A 26,593-nucleotide genomic window follows, 5' to 3' on the forward strand; every position below is an offset into this window, starting at 1 on the left:
CTTCGAGACCTTGTCCAAGTTTCCAAGTTGCAGAGGATTTTGTAGGATGGTTTACATAGTCCATTTTCCTATTAGTGGACATTGAGGTTGTTTCCAAATGAAATGATGATTTCATTCTAACACATTTTCCATCCTATGAAATTATCATTAAAAAGTATGAATTCAAATGAAAATAAGAAACAAAAGTATGAATTCTGGATTTTTTTGGTATTCTCTTTTTTTTGTTTTGTTTTGTAGCTATATACAACAATAATCATAAAAAGTTTATTCCTAGATTTGGTTCTATATACTTAAGTAGCATTAGAATAAAAATAATTTAAGATAAAGTAGGGGGTCTATACTTTGCTTTTTTTTTTTTTTTTACAGACAAGCTTTTGGACCTTGGACAGGTGTACAAGTTATGTAATGCTTTGTAAAAAATTATCCTCAAACTTAATAGCTTCAAACAACACACGTCTATTGTCTCCCCATTTCTGTGCGTCAGCCTAACTGGGTCCTCTGGCTCAGGGTCTTATAAGTAAATCAAATTGTCAGCCAGGCCTGGAATCTTCCCTGGCTATTGGCCAGACACATCAGTGCCTCGTGATGTGAGGCTTTTCTTGAGGTTACTTGCAATGTGGCAGCTGGCTTCGTCCACATAGTATACTCAGCAACAGACAGAGAGCTGGATGGAAGTCTTAGTCTTTTTGTAACCTAATCTCAGAAGTGACATTCTATCACTTTGGCCACATTCTAGTCATTTAAAGTGAATTAGCCGGTCCAGCTCTCACTCAGCCGGAGGGGATTACCTAGGGGGCAGACGCCAAGGGGAGGGACCACTGGATCCCTCTTAAAGGTCACTTACTACAGAGTCCTGGCCTCTCTCTACCTGTTGTATTATCTATAAATATATACCTGATAGGTCATGGTGAAGTTTAAAAGAATTAAAATATTAAGGTGCTCAGAACAGTGGCACAGGGTGTGCACTGGAGAAACATTAGCTAAGTATGGATACAAAAATAATGCAAATGCATACACCTACACTGTGCAATACACAGTACTAAGTACATGATGGTTGTTCAAGAAATACCCATCATTACTCAGAAGAAGTTTGAGCATGTGGAAATTACCCCAGAAACAAAAGTATTTTATAAAAGTAAAAGTTCCTACCATAATTACCAGAGGCCTCACAGTCACCTTCAAAATTTCCCACAAGCTTTCCCCTTATCAGAACTTTCCACGCAGCAAGCTTCAATGCACTCCTGAGTCATCTTTAAATCTCAACAGAAGAAGCCAATCACACTTCGCTCTGAAAATGCACACCGTTTGCCTGATTGCCGAAGTTGCCCAATTTGCAAAACCGCACAATTTGTAAGTTACAGAAAGAGGGCAAGAGCTCGTCTGTCTAGCTGGAGCAGTTTTCATTGTGCTCAGCAGTTTAGGTGAGATTAGGGGCTCACCTGGGAGGTTTTTTTTAAACAAGACCTATCCTGATATTTGAAGGAAAGAAAGGTTTCTCAGCACACCCCTCACCTTTTTTTTTCTTTCTTTCTTTTTTTTTTTTTGAGAGAGAGAGAGAGAGAGAGAAAGAGCAGGGGAGGGGCAGAGAGAAGGAGACACAGAATCTGAAGCAGGCTCCAGGTTCCACGCTGTCAGCACAGAGCCCCACACGGGGCTTGAACTCACAAACCGCGAGATCATGACCTGAGCTAACGTCAGATGTTCAACCAACTGAGCCATCCAGGCACCCCAGCCCTCATCTTTAAATGGTAGTACAAAGTGGGAGATGGGATGAGGAGAGGTGTCCTGCTTCATACGTGTCCCTTTTGCGCAATCCAGGGCTCAGTGGGCGGGGAAGGAGGCCAGCCTGTCATCCAGCAGATGTGGTAAATGAGTCAATAATCAGGAGATGACAAAAGATTGAGGACCCCCCACCCCCCACTCCCCAGACCACAAAGTCACGCATACAACACAAGCTTGGCAACAACAGGAACCCCCAAGGGCAAATAACACAGTTCATCTTAGCATACATGCCCTTGTGACAGAGTACTCTAGCTCACAGTGCCCACTGTGCAAAGGCCACCCTTCTCTGATTCAAAAGCCCCATGCAGGCGCCTGGGTGGCTCAGTTGGTTAACCAGCTGACTTCAGATCAGGTCATGATCTCCCGGTCCATGAGTTTGAGCCCCGTGTCGGGCTCTGTGCTGACAGCTCAGAGCCTGGAACCTGTTTCAGATTCTGTGTCTCCCTCTCTCTGACCCTCCCCTGTTCGTGCTCTGTCTCTCCCTGTCTCAAAAATAAATAAAACATTTGAAAAATTTTTTCAAAAAACAAAAGCCCCATGGAAGGAGCAAGAAAGAAGTAGGACTAGAAAAGCCAGTCTGGCAGCATGGAGAGGTGATCAATGTGGGTCGACCAGCAGGCCTGTCCACTCTTGTCCTACCAACCTTTAGCAACTGCCCAGAGGAGATTTTTTTTTTTTTTTTCTTTAATCACCCTAGTTGACTTAATCAAGAATGCATTGATGTAAAGGAGGAAACAAGAAGAAATTTCTTCATACCCCGGGAGGCATCTGACAGGGTAAGAATGGATGGGTTAGCTGTATTTTTAGAAAAATTGTCTCTGCAGAGAGCTGGTTTTCCTGTTCTTTGTTTCAACATCTCCAAAACCAAATTGCTTTTTGAACAACCACGGCCTAGCGGGCTGGAGAACTGAAGGCTCACGTAAACATGGCCAGAGTAGGGACCCTGTTTCTTCAGTATAAGCTCTGGGAGTAGAGGGCACCTGAACTGAGAGGCCAGGGGTGGAGGGAAGGAAAACAAATTCTGGTAATAAATTCAACACACTTGGGTTTTAAATTAAAAGTGGAAAATGTTATATTTTCCCAGATAAAAGTGAAACTATGGGTGAATTTTTCTGTTGTCACTATTATGTTCGATGTACTCTAAAAAGATAAAGATAAAATAAATACAATTTAATTTTTTTTTCCGCTCAAGATCAGCTAAGGAACGAATTTATGTAAAGTGTACCTACAAAATTCGGTGCTTTATTACAGGCTCTACCACTATTTTCTGACTGTTGAGTGCGCTGATCTCAACTCCTTAACCAGGCTATAAGTAGGAGCTGAGTATAAACGAAAGGGATATAGACTAGTAATTAGAATGGGGCCCTGGAGCGTTTTCCAACATTATTAGCTGTTTCATCTTGAGCGAATTAATCTCCCTGTGCCTCAGTTTCCTCAAGTATAAGATGGAGATAACAACAGTACCCATCACGTAGGGTTATTGAGAAATCCTTAGAGCCATCCACGCCTGGCACATAGTGGGCACTCAGTGAATATTATTATTTTGTATCCCCCCAGAGTACCCTTCCACAAACTCAGCTTCAGTTGTATTATTGTTTTTCAAAAATCTACTGTGGTCACTGCCTCCCTTTGAGGTTAGAGGTCTTAAGAGGCCGACTGAGGTTCCCATGCTGTCCACTCGCCCAAGTCTCAGTAAATCCCCAAGTGCATTCTCTCACTGTGCTTTAACTCCTGATGCAATGTTTTCACTCCCCACCCCCAACCTAGTAAGCCGAAATCTTCTCTCATGAGTATCTGGTTATTGGCATTGCTCCCTCACTAGAATGAAAACTGAATAATAACCTTTCTCAGAACCCAAACAATGGCTGGCACATAATAAACGTTCAGGAAACACTAAATGATTGAATGACACCATGTCTATTAATTGTTTTTCAAGATTTAGATCAGATTTCACCAATTCTATGCATGTAGTCTTTCTAGATGTCTTTATAAGATTACATTTTATTTCTTCTGGGCTGTAACAGTTTTGGGTTTTTTTTGGATGATTTTATTCATTACATATTCACTATTAATTTTTTTTAAATAATAGCTAACACTGAAGAAGTGCTTAGGATAGGCCGAGTTCTTCACATATATCAAACTCACTTAATCCTCACTGTCCCATTTATAAGGTAGGTACTATTTTTATTCCATTTTTACAGATGAGGAAACTGAGGCACAAAGAAATTAAAGACTTTGGCCCAAGACACACAGATGGTAAATGGAAGGCACCGTTCTTCACCCAGTCCAGACTTGTTCCTTTCCACTCACTGTCTCTCCTACAAAGAATCATCCGATTCCCATTTCGGTAGCACCTTTCCCCAGCTTCAGCGTCAGTGGCTCATACTATGCAGAACAGCAATTCCACGCGGCGCATACAGCATACATTAAATTAACATGTGGTTCACTCTGGAGTATCATCACCTCTCTAGGGCTTCGCGGGGTGTGCGGAGTCAGCGCCTACAACTTGCGTTGGACTTCCGGGGGATTTCAAAGATGAAGATGCACCGCGTTGTACTGGAGGGTCACCTAGTCTTCCTGAGGCCTCAAGACCCAACCCACATTTCTGGCACTTCCAGTGATCTTGAACTCTCCTTTTCGCCAACGCAGTCCATGATCTCCATCCCTGGCCTGCTATGCAAGTCAGTGGCTCTCAATTCAACGTCGCCTGGTCCGCTGGTAAATTAAAAGAGCTTACCTCCTTCCCACCCTGGGACGCAGGACTAAGGAGTGGTCCAAACCCACCTTTAACAGCCCAGCACCAGGTCCTGGGCCCGTTGCAGACCCAGCCGGAGCCCCCTGCCCTACTCCCGCCCAAAGCTGACCCAGCGTTCCAGACTCGGCCCGCCCGCCGGCGCCACCCGCCTCCCCTCTCGCGCGGGTGACTCAACCCGGGGAAAGAGAAACCTCTCGGTTTTTTCCGACCTGGGCAGGGGCGCGCGTCCCGCCCCGCCCACCACCCTAGCCCCCGCCCGCCCGAAGTTGTCCTTCTGGTTTGCGCCCGGGAAGCGCCGGCGTGGCTCCCCGGGGTGTGGCCACAGGACTTCAGCGACGCCTTGCCAAAGGGCGGCCCCCTCCCCAACCCGGAAGGCAGACCCCGCGCGGCCGCGGCGAGCCGGGCATGCTCACTGGTGCGGGCCGGCCCGCAGCCTGGGCAGGAGAGGCCCTCGCTAGGCGGCCCCCCGCGCTGCCAGCTGGACTCGGGCGGAGCCGGCGCCCCAGCGCAGGGTGGCTCTGCCAGTCCCCGCGCGCCTGAGCGGCCGCACACGTGTCCAGGCGTCACGTCCGCGCGCGCCCCCGGGGCTTGCGTCAGCTGCCGCTCCAGAAGCTGGTGGGCCGGGGTTCTGCGCACCGCTCGGGTTCGCGGCCCGCGACGCCGCCGGAGGAGGAGTCTGGGGGCGCGGAAGACTGTTTGGAACGCCGGGGGCCGCGGAGATCGTCGGCGCAGTCTAGTCCCTCTCCTGCAGGAGCCGGCCGTTTCTGCTGCTCGGTTCCGGGCTGGGCGCGGTGGCGTTGCCTCGGAGCCTGCCGCCCGCGGGGCGCGCACCGCCTTGACCCCGGCGGCCCCGCGGCAGGCAGGCGCCCGCAGTTCCATGGTTGGTTCGGAGCGCGATGAGCCGCCCGTCCTCCACCGGCCCCAGCGCTAACAAACCCTGCAGCAAGCAGCCGCCGCCGCAGCCTCAGCACGCTCCGTCCCCGGCTGCGCCCCCGGCCGCCGCCACCATCTCGGCTGCGGGCCCCGGCTCGTCCGCGGTGCCCGCCGCGGCGGCGGTGATCTCGGGCCCCGGCGGCGGTGGCGGGGCTGGCCCGGTGTCCCCGCAGCACCACGAGCTGACCTCGCTCTTCGAGTGCCCGGTCTGCTTTGACTATGTCCTGCCCCCCATCCTGCAGTGCCAGGCCGGGCACCTGGTGTGTAACCAATGCCGCCAGAAGTTGAGCTGCTGCCCGACGTGCAGGGGCGCCCTGACGCCCAGCATCAGGAACCTGGCTATGGAGAAGGTGGCCTCGGCAGTCCTGTTTCCCTGCAAGGTAAGCCCAGGTGCCACCCGCGCACCTCCGCCTGGCGACCTCCCAGAACTCCTGTGTCCTCCAGCCCACTCGTATGAGCTGAGAGGCAGGTGGCATCTCTCTTATTTTAAAAAAAGAAATGTTTACACTTGTCCACCCTCCCCCACGCCCACCTGTCCACTTTGGGAGTAACTCTGAGCTGACAGTTGCCCGAGTGCTGACCCCGGAATAATTGGCACGCGATCGTTTTTTAGAACGCATCACAGCTCTCCCCTCCAGGTGCCTGCGAACTCTGTGCTTGGTGTGCTCGGTAGGGTTAGACTGGACAAGTAAAACTTGGACCAGGAAGCTGGCGGGCGGGCGGGGGGGCGGGGGGTGTTGGGGAGGGAAGAAATAAGCGAGCTAAACGCACCCTTTACCAGCGCTCCGCTTGTAAGGATCGGTACTGGATTCCCCCTGCACCCCGCGCCTGCCCTCTGCGCACGCCTGACACGTGGGAGCCCTCGGGAGTGTAGCTAAAAAAAGGGCGCCTACAGCCTGTTTTCCTCCAGCAACGCGAAAACCCTGCGAACCACGCCTTTCCCTCTCCTAGCCTTCCAAGGACTAGGGAGATGTGTGTTTGTACTAAGTGGGGTGAAAACAAGAGTTGATCAGGAATTTATCAGGAAGGGCACATAGGAGCTGTTATAGTTCTCCCAAGCCCATGACTTTATTTATTTAGTTTAAAAAGTTAGCAATGCTCTTGCAAAAAAAATGCAAACCACTGAAGAAAAGTCACATGAAAAACCAAGACCTCTCACCCCCTTTCCCACCACTGTTAGGCTTACTGTGTTATCTTTATGGAATTGTGTAGCCACGTTTACACTTCCACAGCTGAATATAGAATCCTGGATGTCAGCATGTGTCAAGAAGCTTCCTAAACACACACAGACATAAATTCTTCTCCAGAAATAACTTGTGCAAATTGCTGTTGTAAAGTCGTATTATTATGCGTATTTTTTCTATGTCTGAAACCTAGCTCTACCTCATTGTATTTTAAATGGCTGCCTAGTTTTTCATTGTGTGGACATATTATATAGCATCTGTTTACTTACATCTAGTAATTAAAAATCTTCAGGAGCAGTTTCTGAGACATACCTGTCTATAGTACCTCATGATCATCTAGAGCTGGACCATAAAGTTCGTTTTCTAAACTTAGAAATGGAAATCATGTCATTAATAGTCTTTTTTTTTTTTTTTTTTAAAGTAACTGTTCTGTCTCTTGGGCCATCTAAGCTGTCTTGCATTTCTCCTTGGTGCTGCTTATTTTTATAGGGCAAGAGCTTATTTTTAAATTAAAAATAATCCACCAGAGAGTTGAAGCTTGGGACTCAAGTCAGTAAAATGAGTGATTTAATTTGGTCTGTGCCCTGCCACAAATCAAGTTTAAAATAGCATATTCAAATACAGGTTTGAATCCGTGTTTGGGCTATGGGTTTTCAGTTAACCTTAATAAATTACTCTGCTTTTAACCACCTCTCATATAATGTTGACTAATTCATCCAGCCCAGTAGTTGTTTCTCATGAAGTTTGGATGTTTCTATAATTTTTTTAGGGTGATGAAGAAGATGGAAGCCTTGTGGTCAAGAAAAGATTTGGTGATAGTTGACATAAGAGTGGGTATTTGATGTTTGAGATATATCGTGGGGACTGCAGGGGGTGTCCCATAGGATTTCGGAGGAGCTACCTTTTCAGCTCTTCGCTTTGTCCCAAACGTTCAGTGGCTTACAGAAGAAATGGCTTTAGGTGAATTACAGTTCACAGAGGGACATTTGGTTTCAGTCAGTATTCCATAACTTATTTTTAAAAAGCAACCTCATAAGAGCATTGTGTTGCTCCCAAGAAGAAGGGAAGGAAGCAGTTATTCTATATAAAGTGTGAAGTTTCACTTTCAGGACCTAGGATTCTGGTTCCTATTGAAGCATGTTTTTTGTTCCTAATGTGTAATATGCTAGTGAAGCCCTTCTTGAAGAACAGTTCTCTTGGGAATCAGGGGTACTCAGTGTTTCTAGACATGTCAGTGGTTTTCCAAGTCCCTATTCTATTGAATGCATTTAAGGAAAGCCATCACGTTGCAAGCTGAAACTAAACAGGGTCAACCATTCCCCTACAGACCAGGCACCAAGTTTAGAAAGTGATCTTGGAGTTACTCTTGTGTGAGAGATTCATAAAGCTGGAGAATGCAAGCCTCAACTTTGACCAGTAATGCAAACTATTGACAGGACAGCTCAGCCAATTAGTTTAGATAAACCAAACTTGGATATTATACAGCAAGCACCAAAGATAGGTCAGTTGAGGGTTGAGAGCAATAGGGAGTGATCAGACCTATGTCAGACTTCAGCAAGATAGGTCTGTGTAGCGAGCCCTTGGCTTGCGCTTACTCCTGGAAATCATAGGGACTGCCTTGTCACTGCCCCTACCTGCTCTCAGAACTTCTCTTATGGGCTGGCTCATGTGAGAAAAACAATGTTGGATGATATACCAGAGCCCAGGTCTCAAGTGTAGCCAGGCGCTGCCATTGTTTGCCTGAGAGACCACCTCTTGGGGCCTTGATTTCCTCATCTGTAAATAAAGGGATTGAACTGCTTGACTTCCAAGGACCTGTAGCTTCTAGAATACCATGACAAGAAGGAAGGCTATGTGGAATGGTTATTGGGTGCCTATGTCCCAGCTATCTTTCAAGGGTCATTTATTAGTTTTTCTTTCTTTTTTTCAGGTAAAGAAACAAATGTCTATAGAGAGGTTAGGATAAAGTGACTTGTCAAGATCAGTAGGCCTGTTCATGAACCTGCATCCAAAGGCACACATCCTTTGTGCTACGTAGGGATTTTTGCCTTTTATTCCAAGGCCCCAGACTATAACTTAAGGTTGGCACCCACCAGGAACAAACAAAACCATCTGATCGGATAAGTTTACCAGATGGGCCTCTGATGGGAACACCCCAAAGAGACAACATACATGTTCGCTATGGAATTCACTGGTAGGAATTTTGTAGGACATGTGGGATGGGCAAGTCAGGGGGAAATAGCCCACAGATCTAACATTTGGGGGTATTTCATCACAGCTCTGAACTTCTCATGCTTCAGTTGGCTCACAAATGGATTTGTTGCCAAATAGCTTCCTTACATAGGTATGGGGCCACTTAATTAAAGGCTAAAGTGTTGCCAGCACCTTTGACAGAGGGAACCACATGCATTATTAGCTCAGGTCTTTTTTTTTTTTTTTTTTTCCCAACGTTTATTTATTTTTGGGACAGAGAGAGACAGAGCATGAACGGGGGAGGGGCAGAGAGAGAGGGAGACACAGAATCGGAAACAGGCTCCAGGCTCCGAGCCATCAGCCCAGAGCCTGATGCGGGGCTCGAACTCCCGGACCGCGAGATCGTGACCTGGCTGAAGTCGGACGCTCAACCGACTGCACCACCCAGGCGCCCCTCAGGTCTCCTTTTAAGAAAAGGATCTCTATCAAAGTAGGGCTCTCTTGCACTTGTGCTATTTTTAGTCCATTCTATGGCTTGCTCTATGCCTGAGAAGTTTTGACATCCTCTTCCCATATCTCAAACCCACCAGCTCTCAGTGGAGCGTGGGTGTAGGGGGAGAAGTGAAGGTTGACACATTTGTACCCCCACTCAACAGTGTATGTTATCTGAATATCAGCCAAGTATTTCTCTCCACAAAGGTGGGGAATGCTAAACCACTCCAGCCCACTTACACTCTGAAGCATTTTCTCTCCATTTTTTTCTTTGTTTTCTCTAAAAGTTTCTAACAGCGTGTCTCCAGATAATCACTGAACTGGAAAGCCTCAGTCAGACAAGTCTTCCCTTGCAGTTGGGTTGTGACAGTGTTGCTTTTGTTCCTGTAAATAGAAAGTTAAAAGCCCCTCAGTGTGGACAAACCTACAAGGCAGCGGGGACAGGTGAAGTGAGGGAGAGAGGTGTCTGACCCGTGGCCAAGGGTTCAGGAGACCTCAGGGAGCAGTCGAGACACTTTCTGCTCAGCCCTGGCTGATCGGCAGGGGCGAGAGTGTGGATGCAGCCTGCCAGACCTTTGGATTTTTTTTTCAAGAAAAGCCAGAAATCTGCATTTTTTTTTTAAATGTGAAGTATCTCAATTTTTTTTTTTTTTAACATTGGCCAAATTCATATTGAAGGCCAGAACGTGCAAGCCAAACCACCCCTGTCTGCAGACCAAATTCCAGCTGCCAGCTTGCAACCTCTGGTCTGGTTCCCTTTTAGAAAGCATTCGCTGAGCCTGGAAGTTTGCCTTTAACTCTTACTCTCCATGAACTTTGGAATTCTGAGCGGTCCCAACTGTAGGTGGTTTTACAGCTTATTTTCATCTATGTTTTGCCAAGAGAATAGTCTCTCCTGGCCCCCTGGGGAGCCTGAACTGTTGTCCCAGTGACTAGACATTTGACTTTGAACGGGTCAGTTTATGTCTTTGGACCTGAGTGTCTTTAAGAGAAAGAGTTGGACTAAATCATTTTACCATTATTAAATCATTATACCATTAGGGAAAATGTTTTTCCCCCTAAAATTTCACAATCTAGGGAAAAGAGTACTAGGCAAAAGACAGAACTGGGTTCTCATCCTGGCTTTGTATGACCTTGGTCCAGTCACATACTTCCCTGAGCTTGTCTGTTCATCAGTTAACAAGAATGGAGATAACACCAAGCTGGTAGGTTGCTCCGAGATGTGACTAGAATTGCTAAGTCTTTTGCTTCACCAGATCAAATGGAAGGTGGGTGGGATCAAGGCGGTTGCTGGGTGATGGATGATCAGTTGCCCAGAAGTCTGAGAGGATAAGCCACTTTGCCAAAACCATTTCAAAGGTCTTTTCTTCATCTTGAAAACTCCACTAAGACAAAGACCATTTACTTTGGCTATTTCCCCTGTGGTCTTCACTACTGACCGAAGTTGGCTAGGTTTACTCTTGAAAGCGTGTGCAGGCAAGCACCAGAGTCCACGTACATCTACGGTGAGGCTCCAGATTTTCAGGAACCAAATTGACAGAATTTTTGAGTGTAAAATTAAGAACAGAAGCATTAGAGGGGCGCCTGGGTGGCTCAGTCTGGGTCTGACTTCAGCTCAGACCATGCGTCTGACTTCAGCTCAGACCATGCGTCTGACTTCAGCTCAGGTCATGATCTCACGGTCTGTGAGTTCGAGCCCCGCGTTGGGCTCTGTGCTGGCAGCTCAGAGCCTGGAGCCTGCTTCGGATTCTGTGTCTCTCTCTCTCTCTGCCCCTTCCCCACTCTCTGTCTCTTGCTCTCTCTCATACATAGGGGCACTTGTACCCCAATGTTTATAGCAGCACTTTCAACAATAGCCAAATTCTGGAAAGAGCCTAAATGTCCACCAACTGATAATGGATAAAGAAGTTGTGGTTTATATATACAGTGGAATACTACTTGGCAAAGAGAAAGAATGAAATATGGCCCTTTGTAGCAACGTGGATGGAACTGGAGAGTGTTATGCTAAGTGAAATAAGTCATACAGAGAAAGACAGATACCATATGTTTTCACTCTTATGTGGATCCTGAGAAACTTAACAGAAGACCATGGGGGAGGGGAAGGGAAAAAAAGTTACAGAGAGGGAGGGAGGCAAACCATAAGAGACTCTTAAAAACGGAGAAGAAACTGAAGGTTGATGGGGGTGGGAGGGAAGGGAAAGTGGGTGATGGGCATTGAGGAGGGCACCTGTTGGGATGAGCACTGGGTGTTGTATGGAAACCAATTTGACAATAAATTTCATGTTAAATAAATAAACTAAAAATTTAAAAATTTTAAAAATTAAAAAAGGAAGAAAAAAAAAAAAGAACTGAAGCACTAGAATACTGGGTAGGAGCCCTAAAGTTTATGCTGATTCTACACATAGTTGGCAGGCATTTTTTCACAGGTCACCACCTTCTAGAACTAGGAGTAAATCACTGTGACTTAAAGTTGACATTTGGGACAACCAGAAGGGAGGAGAACTGAAAGGTACGGCAGGTCTGGTCTGTAAAATGCCTAACCTGAGATTGGATTAGATCCTCCTGTTCTGTGTTAGATCCCTTTTTTTTGAAGCTCCTACAAAATACCGTATGCGTATGACTACAGTAAGACCTTATAAAATGTAAGAGCCAGACTCGTGCAGACAAAATTTGTGAACGATGGCATTTTTCACGCAAACTCATAAGGCCCTCACTCCTTGAAAGAGACACACAGTAGGTACACGTTTGCAAAGCGAACGCCCGGTGCAATACATGGTGTATTACTGGCGAGTTGTGCAGGGTGGGATCATACATGGGGCATCAGAATATGACTCTGCTCTGCACATCCTGAAGAGGAAAATAAGAAAGCTAAAAAGTTTTCCTGATTAAATATATCTTTATGTTAAACCTGAGAATGTGCTTTCTAAGGCTTACTAGAGATAGTGAAAATTCTCTAGCAGAATTTCATCACTTTTAACCCAGGTCCTCATCTAGCTCCATTAGCTTTTCTTAAACATTGGGAAACTGTTGGTCTCATCTCCAGTTGGGTAAAGGTTTTCTGTAGTGATTTTTAGACTATATGGTGTCTGTGAGATAAAAGATCACCCCTTCCCAGTGTTTAGCCACAGACACTGTAGACGGATGAAAGATATACCTGTGTTAAATGTGTGGGCCTGGGCCCTATTTTAAAACTTCGAATGGACAAAAGTAGTATCTTTGGGTTACTCCTATCCCCAGGCTGCCTTCTCCTCTAGTAGTTTTTTTTCTTTTTTTTTTTTTTTAATTTAGTTTTGAGAAACAGAGACAGTGCGAGTGGAGAAGGGGCAGAGAAAGAGAGAGGGAGGCACAGAATCCGAAGCAGGCTCCAGGCTCCGAGCTGTCAGCAGAGTCTGACGCGGGGCTCAAACTCATGAGCTGTGAGATCATGACCTGAGCTAAAGTCCGACGCTTAACCGACTGAGCCACCCAGGCGCCCCTCTGCTAGTAGTTTTGAGGGAGGCCCTTCTCGAACCTCCTAGTCCAGATCCCCACTGCATCCCCACATGAGGGGTTTGGTGACTTCTCCAAACCTCAGCAGCCCCTTGGTAAAATAGGGTGCACACTGGGTTGTTGTGAGCATCAAACATGGTAATAATTCATGCAAAGCGCCTAGCACAGCCCCAGCACTGAAGAACCACAGCACGGTTAGAAGCTAGCAGAAAACAAATGGTCAGTGTGTGAGGTCAAGTCCAGGCATAAACTTTAAAAAGAAAAAAAAGAACCTCTTTTCTCCCACATACTCTCCTACTGAGTTTCTCTTCCCTCCTCCTTATCATGTAGGTTTTCATCCAGCTGAGTTACTCTGGCCCTGGCATCGGTTTTTCAGTGACAAGGCCTCATGTTTTTCATTTCTATAATGGTTTCAGAGGAGAAAGCCTGGTTAGATTAGGCAATGTTTTTTAACATGTATATTTTATTTTACACATTATAAAGTATGTTTTTAAAAGTTATGATCATTATTTTAAAATGTAGAACATATAAAAATATAAAATTAGGGGCGCCTGGGTGGCTCAGTCAGTTAAGAATCTGCCTTGATTTCAGCTCAGGTCATAATCTAAAGGTTGTGAGTTTGATCCCCACATTAGGCTCTGACCTGGGCATGGAACGGGCTTAAGTTTCCCTCTCTCCCTCACTCTCTGCCCCTCCCCCACTTGCACTCTCTCTCAAAATATAATATATAGTTAAAATATATGTTTATATATAATATGTATATGCAGTTAAAATCTCTTATAATCCTCCCACCTAGAAATAACCACTGTACCATTTTTGCATTTGTCCTTACAAACTTACATCGACATCAGTGGGGTTTTTCACTCAAAGAAAAGCAGGTAAGATAAAGCACACACAATGTCATAACATATTTTTTCATCTAACACATCGTGACTGCTTTTCAACATTGGTAAATAGTCTTTAAGTTCATGTTTAATGGCTGCATAGTATTCTGATAGTACCAGAGATGTTTAAGCAAGCTCCCATTTGCGGTCATTTAAATCATTCCGTTTTTTACGGTTAAAAAAATTTTTTTTAAGTACTGCTAGAGCAGTTCTTGTGCATAGGAAAGTAATTATTTCCTAACGGTAACTTCCTAGAAGTTGGATGGTAGGGCCAAAGGGTATGTGTAGAAATCAAAAAGCTTTTGATAGCAGAGACAAACTGCTTTCTCACTTGGAATCCTTCACAATTGAGTGTCCATTTCTTTCCAGCATCACCTACAATGGGTGTTATCCTTTTGGCTTTTTTTTTTTTTTTTTTTTTTTTTTTTAACACTACTGCCTGCTTTTTCTCCCTGATGGAACCTTGGGCCAGAGCTGGCTCTTCCTGATTACCGACTAACTTTCATATCTCCCCGTACCTGGGAATCTCCTGCAGCCTCTCCCTCCTACAAACCGTCTGACCAGCCAGTCCTTGCCTCCCCCGCAACCCCCTCCTTCTGAAGCTACGAGTCTAACAGAGGAGACAGATGTGCCCGCAGAGCCCTCCTCAAGCAGCAGGAGCAGAGGAGTCTGGAGACCTCTCAGCAGTGTTGGGGGACAGAGCCGCATTATATGGGATAAGCAGCTATCTACCCACAAAGGAGGAAGGGATGGAAGGTCCTGATGGGGTTACGTAGGGAGGCCAGCAGAGCTGCTTGTACAGAGTGTGGTTTACCTTGTCTGAACGAGGCATATTATCTCATGTTATCTCCTCCTCATCACTTTGTAAAGGAAACAGGACACAGTTAGTATCCTGCCTAAGAGATTTGCCCAAAGTCCTACGGTTTGTAAGTTCAGGGAACAGAAACTCCAGGACGGGCCTTGTAATTACACACACAGTGTCTTTTCCCCCTCAGCCTCCTGCCTTTCCCGCTATCCGCTTCACCCCTCCCTGAGGAACAACGATCCCCCCTCCCGTTCCAAATTCACATAATGGCTTCTGGAGGGATGACCCCGGTATCAGGAGGGCCCTCTTCTTAAGGTTGCCAGGTAAACTACAAGGTGCCCACTTAAATTTGAATTTCAGATCAACACTATTTGGTGCAATTTCAGGTAATTTTCTTTTGGTGCAAGTATAACCCAAATGTCGCCTGGGACATCCTGGGCATCTGGTGTTTTTAGTTGCTAGATCGGGCAGCCCTACCACTTAAGTCTTCCGGTGAATGCGATTCCTTTAGTTGAGAAATAAAGACTGCAGAGGGATGCAGCCCTGTTGGAGGCGGGTCGGAGCGGTTAGTGTGATTATGCAGGTGGGAGCCTGGCTTGGAGGGGTAAGGGCGTAGTGACAAAGAGCGGGCGAGGCACTGGTAGGGTGGCAGAAAGCCTTTAATTCCGGCTCTGACCCTGAGGTGCTTTTGTTTGCTTGAACCCACGCTCTGAAGGCACCTCACAAAACTGCTTCTCCGGGAGACTGTGTCGTTGCCTGCTGACTCTGGTCTGGCCGTGGTCAGATGAGAAGCGTGTTTGGTCAAACGTCAACTTTTGTTTAAAGTTTCTGAGATTAAAAATAAACCCCTGCCAGCCCAAGGAGGCTTTGTACAGCCAGATGCGCTCCCCTCCCCAACGGCAGGATGTTCTCAGATGACTGGGCTAACATCGCCCCAGTCTGCCCCCAGGACACCTGTCATAAAAAAGCCGTCTGCACCGTGGGGTTTGTCAGTGTTCTCTCAGGCAAACAGAGGAACTCTTGAGCCCACGACTTTATTTTTTTATTATTATTATTATTATTTTAATGTTTATTTATTTTTGAGACAGAGAGAGACAGAGCATGAACAGGGGAGGGCCAGAGAGAGAGGGAGACACAGAATCGGAAACAGGCTCCAGGCTCTGAGCTGTCAGCACAGAGCCCGACGCGGGGCTCGAACTCACGGACCGCGAGATCATGACCTGAGCCGAAGTCGGCCGCTTAACCGACTGAGCCACTCAGGCGCCCCAGAGCCCACAACTTTAATTAGCATTGCCTTCTCCAGCAGAAAGCTCATGAAGTTAGATGTCCGTGTTTTCTTAGTCTCGCCACCATTTGATGGTGCTGGCCCTGAGTGATACCGTCTTCTCATAATAATCGGTATCCATGGAACCGTTACGGAACCTTTGGCTGAGGATTCTTTCTTTGCGCTGCCTCACAGTGGAGGTAAGGAATCCGCCCTCTGGGTTAGTGCAGATCCACTAAGGTTCTTAGAGGATGGTGGCTAGACAGATGCAGGTTGAGCATCGTGACTGAGGCACAAGAAGAGAGTTCACTTTCTCCTGTTGCCCAAGTCTAACCTTAATGAGAGTCCGCGGATGAGTGGTCGACAGTTTTCCACGCAGAGGTGACATGGTAGGCTCAATTTGTGCTACACGGAACGCAAGGTAACTGAACTCTAACTGGTGGTTGTAAACCCCCCCCTTTTTTTTAATGTTTATTTATTTTTGAGAGGCAGGGGGGAGAGAGAAGGAGAGGGAGAGGGGCAGAGACACAGAATCCCAAGCAGGCTCCAGGCTCTGAGCTTTCAGCACAGAGCCCGACGCAGGGCTCGAACTCAACGACTGTGAGATCGTGACCTGAGCCAAAGTTGGACGCTTAACTGACTGAGCCACGCAGGCACCCCAATAAACTCATTTTAAACAAGAGGGATATAGAGCCACTCGAATGACAACTGTATCGTTTCCCCATCTATGTACAATTTCAGAAAAGCTTCAAACACCCCCACCCCGAATAGTTTATGTAAATAAAATATGTGAAATGCCTTTATGAAAAATAACAAAACCCATAGTGACCGAAGTCTAATAAAGACATTTTTCCTTCTTGATCTCAAGATATATTGATTTTTTTTTTAAATTCTAAGTTCCATAGTAAGACTTTTAATTAAAGTAAAATTAATACGGTGGAGAACAATCATCTGCAGATAAACCTAATGTCTATTCATTTACCAACAAATGTCAGGTGGGCAGGAAGTAGGCAAATCAGTAAATCAATGAACAAAATAAATAGACCCATAAATTAACTAGAAAATAACCTGTGATCATCCACTGGTATTTTGAGGGCAGAGTAACAGACTTTTAGTCATGAAGGAGCTAGTTCAACTTGCTAGAAGTCCTTTTAGAAAGTGGTAAAATTGGGGCACCTGGGTGACTCAGTCAGTTAAGCATCTGGCTTAGGTCATGATCTCGTGGTTCATGAGTTCGAGCCCCACGTCAGGGTCTGTGCTGACAGCTCAGAGCCTGGTGCCTGCTTGGGATTCTGTGTCTCCCTCTTTCTCTGCCCCTCCCCTGCTTGTACTCTGTTTGTGTCTCTTAAAAAAAGTTTTTTTTAAGTGGTAAAATCTGGGGCCACCTGCACAGCTCAGTTGGTTGAGCATCAGGGTCTTGATTTTGGCTCAGGTCCTGATCTCACGATGCCTGAGATTGAGCTCTGCAGTGGGTTCTGCACTGATGATGTGAAGCCTCCTTGGGACTCACTCTCTCCCTCTCTCTCCGCCCCTACCCTGCTTGTACTTTCTCTCTCTCTCTCAAAATAAATAAACATTAAGAAAAAGTGGTGACATCTAAGTTTAACTGCCAGTTAAAATGTAATTTCACCATGCTTTGGTTCTATATGAGGTTTAACTACAACTGCCATTCAAACAAGTTTTTTTTTAATTCTTTTTTGATTTTTTTTAAATGTTTTTTTTTGAGAGAGAGAGACAGAGCATGAGTAGGGGAGAGGCAGAGAGAGAGAGGGAGACACAGAATCCAAAGCAGGCTACAGGCTCTGAACTGTCAGCACAGAGCCCACGAACCCACGAACCAAGAGATCATGACCTGAGCCCAAGCCGGGAGCTTAACCAACTGAGCCACCCAGGCACCCCTTTCATTCAAACAAGTCTTAAGAATGTTGAGGGGCGGGGGGAAAGAATGTCAAGAAGAGAAAGACCTCTACCAATAGTCCCCTAATTATCTGCTGATCATACATAGTAAGTTATACCGCCAAGAGATCATCCTTCCACCTGAACTGGTATAACCCAGATTCCATATGTGAGTTCACCTCCCCGGGAGTAAAAGAGGTTTACCTGTGTAAGAAAAAGGGGGCATGGGTAGCTTCGTCCTGGAGCCTCTTTCTGACATGTCTGGAATCAAGTAATTTTCCTTGGACCACTAAGCGTGGTGGATAATGAACCTGCAGTGGCTAGTTAGGATAACAATGAGACTGTAGTCCAGGGCCAACAACTTTTTTTTTTTTTTTTTAAAGGTAACCATCCTAATTACCTCAAACTTTCAGTTGGACATTTTTTGTTTTGTTTTTTAATTTTTTTTTAACGTTTATTTATTTTTGAGACAGAGAGAGACAGAGCATGAACAGGGGAGGGCCAGAGAGAGAGGGAGACACAGAATCGGAAGCAGACTCCAGGCTCTGAGCCATCAGCCCAGAGCCCGATGCGGGGCTCGAACTCACGGGCCGCGAGATCGTGACCTGAGCCGAAGTCGGAGGCTTAACCGACTGAGCCACCCAGGCGCCCCCAGGGCCAACAACTTTTAAAGGATCAGAGGAGCAATGGAGAAAGCTTTGTCTTCCATGAGGGGCAGAGAGGGCAAAGAAGTGTTGGTTATTATAACAACTGATGTCTTCATTGTAAAAATTTATTGGTTCACTAAAATGACTCCCGAGAGCTTCTAGTAAATAAAAAAGAAAAATTAAGTAACTTAGTTGCTTTTACCGGTAGGTATGCAGTTAAAAGTATATATTCTTTGAAAAAAAAAAAACAAACAACACCCTAGTATGATAAAATTTAATTCATTCAACCAACCCTGAAGAAAGAATCTCTGCCCCATGGAGGATAAATATGCTAACTCAGTCCCTGAATTCTGTAACACGTTTGTATTTTTATATGATTTCAAATTTCCACAATGGTTGTAATAATAGTACAAAAATAGTCCCATATGCCCTTTATCCAGACTCAGCAGTTGTTTCCTTTTTGCCCCATTTGCGTTTTCATTTTGTGTGTTCTTACTTCATACATACAGTTATTTAGCCGTTTTAATATAATTTGCAGACATCTTGCCCCTTTCCCCCAAATACTGCACTGTTTCTCCTAAAACCAAGGAGGTCTTCTTATATAATTATGGTCCCGTTATCAAAATCAAGAAATGTGACCTGCAGTAGATACTATTGTCTAATCCACGGTTCATATTCAAGTTGCTGCCCCAGTAATGCCCTTTGGGGCAGTGCTGGTTTCCCGGTCTGGGGTCCTACGTTGCATTTAGCCGTCTGTGTGATCATTACAGTTTATTAGATGGACAGAAGAGCGCACTTTGCTTCCGCTTACTCTAAGACGACGAGGTCGTTTCTTGGATTTAATTCAAACGTTTACGAGCGTCAACAACAAAATATTGATTGTGCTTTGTTTTTCCTGAGACACTCTCCTTTGAGGCGCAGGCAGATGGTTTGCTAATAAACTTCAGTTTCCTAGGAGGTGTAAGTGGGCAGGGGCAGGGCGGTGACCCCACAGTCCCTGAGCAGGGACATGCTTCTGCCGGAGCTCAGGGTGCCTCCATTCTACTAACTTGTTGGTTGTTGGAGCTCAGGAAATTGTTCTTGAGTTGCAGGGACTCACATTTAATGAAATAGATTAAGTAACCTGTTCTAAACCAGTCACAGGATCCATGACCTTGACTAGCACTCTGGCTAAGCAGGGTTATTCTGTTTATGTGCTCAATCCATAAACAAATACAATGTGACTGCGTTTATTAGGTAAATAACAGGTGTCTAGTGTTTGTTTTCTGGCGTATCTCATCAGATTTGCGTGTGAATGGGTTCCTCTGCCAGAAAAGGAAAAACCCTACCTAAACTCCAACTTAAATACACCCTTCAAACCCCATGCCCAGGGAAAAAAATGGCACTATTTCCTGCTTTCTGCAAAGACTTAAAAATGAGGCACCAGGTCACACGTCGCCTCTCACGGCAGAACACGTTTGCACAAGACTTTTGAGCCACCTCAACCTGAAAAGTTTCTAAAGAGCAGTCAGAAATGTTATGTCAGCATTTGTTTCTCATTCTGCCGGGTCATCTTCCCCCTCCCTACATTCTGCTTTAGTTTGGGGCTTCCGTGTGCGAGTGTATCCCTGCGCCCTTGCTCCCAAAAGAGGTTTGCTTAAAGGGAATTCCCACTTCACCTCACCCCACCCCCTGGGGGACCGTGAGCAGCTGTGGCCCTGTGGAGAAATCTCGTTTATAGGTGTGGACGTGTCCCCACGACACACAGGCAGCCCCGGCGCTCTGTCTCAGGAACGAGAGTGTGCAACAAGAACTGGGGATCTCAAGGAAAGCTGGCGTCCTCTGGATCCTTACTGTTTGGTGGGGCAAGCCCCAGCCAGGGTGTGAAAAGTGAAACCTCAGGACTTTCTTGCCAGGTACCAGCGAAGACGGGAGGGCCTCCTTACTGGTTACTTATTCGTGACGTGCTGCTCTGCTCTTCATTCCTTAGGGAGAAGCGTTGTCATGAAGGGCTGTTTTTTCTCCTTGCAATCCAAGGAAGAAGTTAGTATTAGGACCTGCCTGCTTCCAGAAGCAGTGTGTCTGCAGACCCTGGGTTTGGGGGTTGGGGGGGGCGGGTTGGGGACTGGAGGTTAAGGCAGATGTAAGTTCTTTGTTTCTTTTACTGAGAACATTGGTTCTTTGACTCCAGAATTATATCCCCTACCTTGAAAGAGCACTCGAGGAGGAGCACGGGAATGCAGGGCTGTGCCCCGAGTGTGGTCAGAAATGGCCATGTGGCCATGATGAGTCAGTCAGTCTGTAGAGCGGGTAGAACTAGCACCCTGGCCTACCTCCAGGATCTGCAAACCACCAGGTTCTCCTTGTGTGTCTCGTCACTGGCAGCTGGCGCTCCCGAGCTGTCCTGGGTAGTGCCCGTTGGCTGGGGAAAGACCAGCCTGACCTGCTTACTGGTGTGGGCCCCTTCTCACAACTGGCATTGTGGCTGCCCAGCTAGGTTTTGTCATTCATCAGAATCAACCCCAGGCCATTTTGCCCTTCCCCAGACATTTGGCCATGCCTGTGACATTCCTGGGTGTCACAATGGGGGAGGATTGCTACTGGCATCGAGTGGGTAGAGGCCAGGGATGCTGCTAAACATCCCACAGTGCACAGCACAGCCCCCACCATGAAGGATGATCTGGTCTAAAATGTCAGTACAGGTATCCCCCACTTTTTCAAAGTCCATTTGACATCATTTTGCTTTTACAAAAGACCTGTTTTTGCTAACCAAAAGAAATCCGAAGAGGATTTACACATCTACGAAAGAAGGTGGAAAGGGAAAATAGCGTTCAGCATTTCTTGGGCAGTGCACATCCTGAGCAGCAGGAGTGGCCTCACCTAGCTTCTTCCCTGGGACCTACACTCAGCATCAGGACTCCATAGCTTTGAACTGCATCTGTGAGCATCTGTGCTTTATCTCAATTGGTTTTGTGCGTCTGTTATCAAGATGTGTCCTAAGGTATCAGAGAAGCCCAAGAGAGGTTATTCTTGGCACTAGGAATGCTGGAAAAGTTTTTCATCTAAGTTAATGGCAATTGCTTCTTTGCTTTATGCCATTTTGTCTCACAAAGGGTTTTGTAGAAACACTGTACGTTCAGATAGCGGGGAAAACCTGGAGTGCTACTGTACAGGAACCCAGAAAACAAACTAAATTGCCAGTAAAGTCCCCGAGGGTATCTGGACCTGCCTTCTCATTTAGGTTTTATCCCCACTCTTTGCTCCGCTCCCCCAATGCTAGAACCGGTTGGAGCTGTTCCAGCCATAGTCCACTTTGCCTACAGTAAAGCTTTCCCAATCTCCCCCTCAGCCCATCCCCACTTTGAAATCGACTGTCACCACCACCACCACCCCCTCCCCCCACCGCCCCACCAATCTTTGTTTGCATAGTTGTCCGTACTTCTGACAGTCTTGAGTTATTTGTTGTTGCATGGCATGGCCCCTCTCGACCGGCATGGCCCCTCTCGACCGGAAACCCCAGGAGGGCGGGATCTGCAGCAGATTCCCTCTGTGTGCTCCAGGACAGAGGTTGGCAGCCCTTAGGAACCCTCGGAGCTGGTCAGGAAGACACAAGCGAGGGGCCGGTACAATTTGGGTTTGCTGCTCAGAGGCACCTACAGAGCCTACAGCGTCAGGGAATTCAGACTGTGAACCCTCCCTCTGATCCCCGGATGCGAGCCCCTATTCCAGAACAATGCCGCAACAAGTATGCAGTGTAGCACAAGAGCGCATGCGTCTGTGTGCGTGTGAGTGCACGCATATTTAAAGTTTAGATCTTTTCTTTTTAGAGATCATCTCTTATCCAGTCGTCATAAAAGTGGCACCAGTGGTCATGAAGACACGCCCTCGCCCATGATGGAAAAGAGAAGGAATAGATTGCCTTTAAAGTTCAGCCTGTTTAGAAAAAGCAGAGTAAGCACCTAACACTTTAAAAATATACTTATTTAAGTTAATAGAGGCTGTAGCAAGATATTTTTTTGTAAGGTCGTTGTCCACACGAATGCTAAGTAGCGCCTTTTCTATTTGTGTAGCTTGGGGGAGGTTCCCTGTTCTCTATATTGGGCTGAAGGAAGAGTGAGTGGTTTGTAAGGCAAACCAAGTAATTCAGAATGTAAAAATTCCTACCTGAGCCACACAAGAAAAAGTTCTAAAATGATTGCTAGACGATAAATATTTGTTGTACATCTGAGTTCGTGAACACGGAGTGGTTTGGGGCTTCGGGTCAGGGGCTTCGGGTCAGGGATACAGGTGGTATCCTTCCCTACACTCTTTGCCAGAGTTCATCTCGTTCTAGGAATGATTCGTGGGCAGCTGCGATAAATGGCCCATTCCGAAACTTCTTCAGATCCAAGGATTGGGGACTTGTTTCAGCCAGAGAATCTGCCAGAGAATCTGGACTAATTCTTGCTATTTTTATTGTGGGTAATGTGTGTTTTTAAGCTGGGCAGAAATGCCTTACCCATCACTCACAGAAAAACACCAGAAGGCTCTGTATTCCTAACCACACCCTAGATTTAAAACACAGTTAGTAGGGATTTTGTTTTTTTAGGGGCCTTAAACTGTGAAGAACACAAAGTAGAAATACATATGGATAAATAAGTTTGTTTCTCCTTCTGATTATAAAGTTTTTTTATACCCATGCTTTTAAAATTAGACCATGGTTTAAAAAGATGAATAAGCATTCCCTATGGGCAAAGTAAATAATGAAAACATTTCTGCCAAGTTCTCTTGAAGGTTATTATAATCCACTTTAGGTGTGGGGGAGAAACCAGCTGCATTTCTTTCTTTAAGCCACCCACTTCCTCACGAGGGGAGACTCCTCTCCCTAAGAATGGAGACTGCCTTCTCGCCCTCCTCTCAGTGAGTCCAGTTTAGGGTCCTGTGTGGAGAAGGTCCCCAGTGCCTGCTTGTTGCTAGTGACAGATTCATCTGCGGAGATTAGGATTTGACCGACTTCAAGTTTATAAGGGGTTTACCCCTGGGCAGTGTAGCGACCATCCCAACAGACACGGGGCTTTGTTTTGTTAGCAAATGGGCACGGCATCTTAGACACATGGCCTGGCCCTGCCCACCTTCGCTGTCTTTATGTCTCGGTAGCGGGCTGGGGGAATCCAAGCGGGGTCACGCTGCCGATGTACCTGCCACCACGAGCTTGAGGGGGATGCGGCCGGCTTCTAGTTTCACCCAGAAAGGTGACTCAGGTTTCCCGATTCGTTACAATCAGGATTCGTTACACCAGCACAGCTCTCTGGGGAAGTGTCTACCTGTGGGCTGGTGCCCCATCTGGTATCTAGGAGTTAACAGTGTCATTCTTGGGAGGGTTGGGAGAAGTCTGGTTCTTTGCCATGTGGTCTTTTCCCAAGATAGGTGTGGTTTATTCATCAGGACTGTCATCCCAAGTGCAAGGGAGAAAAAGGTTTTGTTCCTACCCTATTAAGGCAGCATTTGAGGGACAGACTGACTATCAGAAAGCTCGTCTGGGACAAGTGCCTGCCCTGGAACCTGAGGAAGTGGTCTGGGCCCTCCTCATTTTAACCTCCACTGGCTGGAACCCACCTGGCCGGCAGGTTCCCGAGCTGGTACAGTAGCTCTTGGGTATGATTTCCCGTCACCCAAAAAGTGTATGTGGAGCCCCTTGGGACTGGGGATGGGTAAAAGGTGAGGAGAGTGAGGTCATAGTTCCAGCGATGTGGGGGGCCTTCAGCCCCCTTCCGCCCTGATTGCTCACTCCCGCAGGCAAGAGCAGGGAACTGCGGGGGCAGCCGACCTGCAGCCGGCCTCTCAGTCACCACCTTGAGCTAGGAAGAAGGGGCACGGGACAACCAAGAGGAATTAAACTGTTTTCATAATTGTCTCTGGGTGAAAACTAGTCTGGAGGTAACCTGTTCCTTGCCCAGCCGTACACCTAAGCAATTTGAAGTTCTCAAAAATTCTTTAGGTTTCACAGAAAATACGGGGAAGGCCAGGTTTCCTAGGGCTGGCTCAGCAATGCCGTTTGAGATGTTAATAGTAAGGAGCACTTCAGTTCTCACGTTTTCAACAATGTGGGAGTGAGGACGTGGCCCGCCGTCCCTTCCTGGCGGTGGACGTTCCCAGTTTTATGTATGGCAAGACTGAGGATGAATACGAACTGAGACTTGTGGTCTTAACTCCTCTCAAGCGAAAGTAGTTGAGATAAGAATTCAGTTTAAGCCCCGGAAACCTAAGTGAGTGAATCGTCTTAGAGGTTTGCACCAGTAGGAGTTTTGAGAAGGCGCGATGGCTCAACGTGTTCATCTTTCTGTCCTTGCAGTATGCCACCACGGGCTGTTCCCTGACCCTGCACCACACGGAGAAGCCAGAGCACGAAGACATCTGTGAATACCGTCCCTACTCCTGCCCTTGTCCCGGTGCTTCCTGCAAGTGGCAGGGGTCCTTGGAAGCCGTGATGTCCCATCTCATGCACGCCCACAAAAGCATTACCACCCTCCAGGGAGAAGACATCGTCTTTCTAGCCACAGACATTAACCTGCCGGGGGCTGTCGACTGGGTGATGATGCAGTCGTGCTTTGGCCATCACTTCATGCTGGTGCTGGAGAAACAAGAGAAGTACGAGGGCCACCAGCAGTTCTTCGCCATCGTGCTGCTCATTGGCACCCGCAAGCAAGCCGAGAACTTTGCCTACAGACTGGAGTTGAACGGGAACCGGCGGAGACTGACCTGGGAGGCCACGCCCCGGTCCATCCACGACGGGGTGGCCGCGGCCATCATGAACAGCGACTGCCTTGTTTTTGACACAGCCATAGCGCATCTGTTTGCAGATAATGGCAACCTTGGAATCAACGTGACCATTTCTACATGTTGTCCATGAGGCACCGAGGTTATTTGGGCGCAGTGCTCTGTGGTTAATAAAGGTTTTTATAGATGTTTTATTCACTGTGTCTTCACAAGTCAAGACCCACAGTTACCCCCCATGTTCTGTTTGAACAGCAGCTTCCCATCTGCCACTGGCCCAACAAAGTTCACTACACAGGAACGAATGGGGTTGGCCTATTAGTCATTTGGAGTCGGTTCTGTGATCTGAAATCAACTTTCTTATGAAATTGTACTTACTTCCTGAACAGCACTTGACGGGTTGCTCAGGGCTCCTGTAGGCCAGTACGTTAGGAATTAGAGGCTCCTTCCTGTCTGACTCTCTCTATTGGCCTCGCCAAGTTGACAAAAGCACAGTGACTGTCGATAGATTCCTTAACCTTAACCTTTATCTTGTTTTTAGGGAGTAGGAATTGTTTTAGTCTTTCTCAAACTGGATGGCTGATGGCTAACCAATATGCACAGAGCCCCCCGTAGTACTCATCTTAAACATGCAGATTCGTGGAGCCTGTGCATTTAACAGTCTCGTCAAGTGATTCTGTTCGACAATAAAGTTTGAGAATTACTGAGTTAAATTGTGGAAAGGGTCCAGATTTTAAAGGTGCTTTACGACTGCCCTCTACTGATACCGTTTGTCTTTCTACGGCTTCATTCCCTCCTCACCCCCGAGCTGCCGCTCCCAAATTAAAACCAGAACTGCAGATCCCCATGAGCACACTCCTGAGATTTGGTCACTGTCTTGTGTCTGGGGTGGATTGCCTAGGAAAGCGAATGGTATGGCCATTGATAGTTCTCACCTAATTAGGTTTTGCTCATCACTAGTACAGATGACCTGTTTACACGTGGCTTCCCTCAGAGGCCATCCTTGACTGTAGCTGGTGGGAAAGACCAGATCAGTAGAGTTGGAAAAGCTTTATAACCAGTGTCATATGCTTGCTATTTAAAGGTATGTGTTGGGTGGTGGTTGTTGTTTTTTTGCCACATTCACTTTAGTTTTTTAATAAATATTTTCCAAAAATGAATATTCGGCTTTCTTTTCCCCGTTGAATAATGTTTATTTAGTGGGTGCCTACCACGTGCAGGCACATGAAATTTCACAGCTACGTTGGGCTTGGAGCTATCGCTATTTCCACACGAAGAAACAGCCATTTGCCCAAGGTCATGATACAGGTCCATATTAGATAGAACTGGCGTCCAAACTCACTTCCTTGAACCATGGACTGCCATTGGTGTTGCAGGTCTCTCCCTTGGAGATGTTCTTTTAGGTGCCAGCACCGTGGAAGAAGAGTATTTCTCCTGCTTTACAGAATCAGAAGAAGAGGCTTGGCCAGGGCTGATGTCCAGAGTCCTGGGTTTGAGCCAGGGTGATCCACTCCCTCGGTCCTGACCCTGAAGTCTC

The 26,593-nt window shown here is 46.7% G+C and overlaps 1 protein-coding gene across 1 annotated transcript; it reads left to right on the forward strand.

The window, feature by feature from the left end:
- Positions 1–3,819: 3,819 nt before the first annotated feature.
- SIAH2 (siah E3 ubiquitin protein ligase 2) lies at positions 3,820–26,212 on the forward strand. Its single transcript, XM_043595131.1, has 2 exons — positions 3,820–5,850; positions 24,635–26,212. Exons 1-2 carry the CDS (start codon positions 5,434–5,436, stop codon positions 25,190–25,192), a joined length of 975 nt encoding a protein of 324 aa, XP_043451066.1. The 5' UTR covers positions 3,820–5,433; the 3' UTR covers positions 25,193–26,212.
- The last annotated feature ends 381 nt before the right edge of the window (positions 26,213–26,593 follow it).

The sequence above is a fragment of the Prionailurus bengalensis genome, chromosome C2 (assembly GCF_016509475.1).
Source record: "Prionailurus bengalensis isolate Pbe53 chromosome C2, Fcat_Pben_1.1_paternal_pri, whole genome shotgun sequence".
Taxonomy (NCBI): domain Eukaryota; kingdom Metazoa; phylum Chordata; class Mammalia; order Carnivora; family Felidae; genus Prionailurus; species Prionailurus bengalensis.

What these genes read in the sequence shown, in the direction of transcription:
- SIAH2 (XM_043595131.1), top strand. Translation starts at nt 5,434, where the DNA reads ATGAGCCGCCCGTCCTCCACCGGCCCCAGCGCTAACAAACCCTGCAGC. An exon ending in CAGTCCTGTTTCCCTGCAAG is followed by an intron (nt 5,851 to 24,634) that starts GTAAGCCCAGGT and finishes CTGTCCTTGCAG; the next exon opens with TATGCCACCACGGGCTGTTC.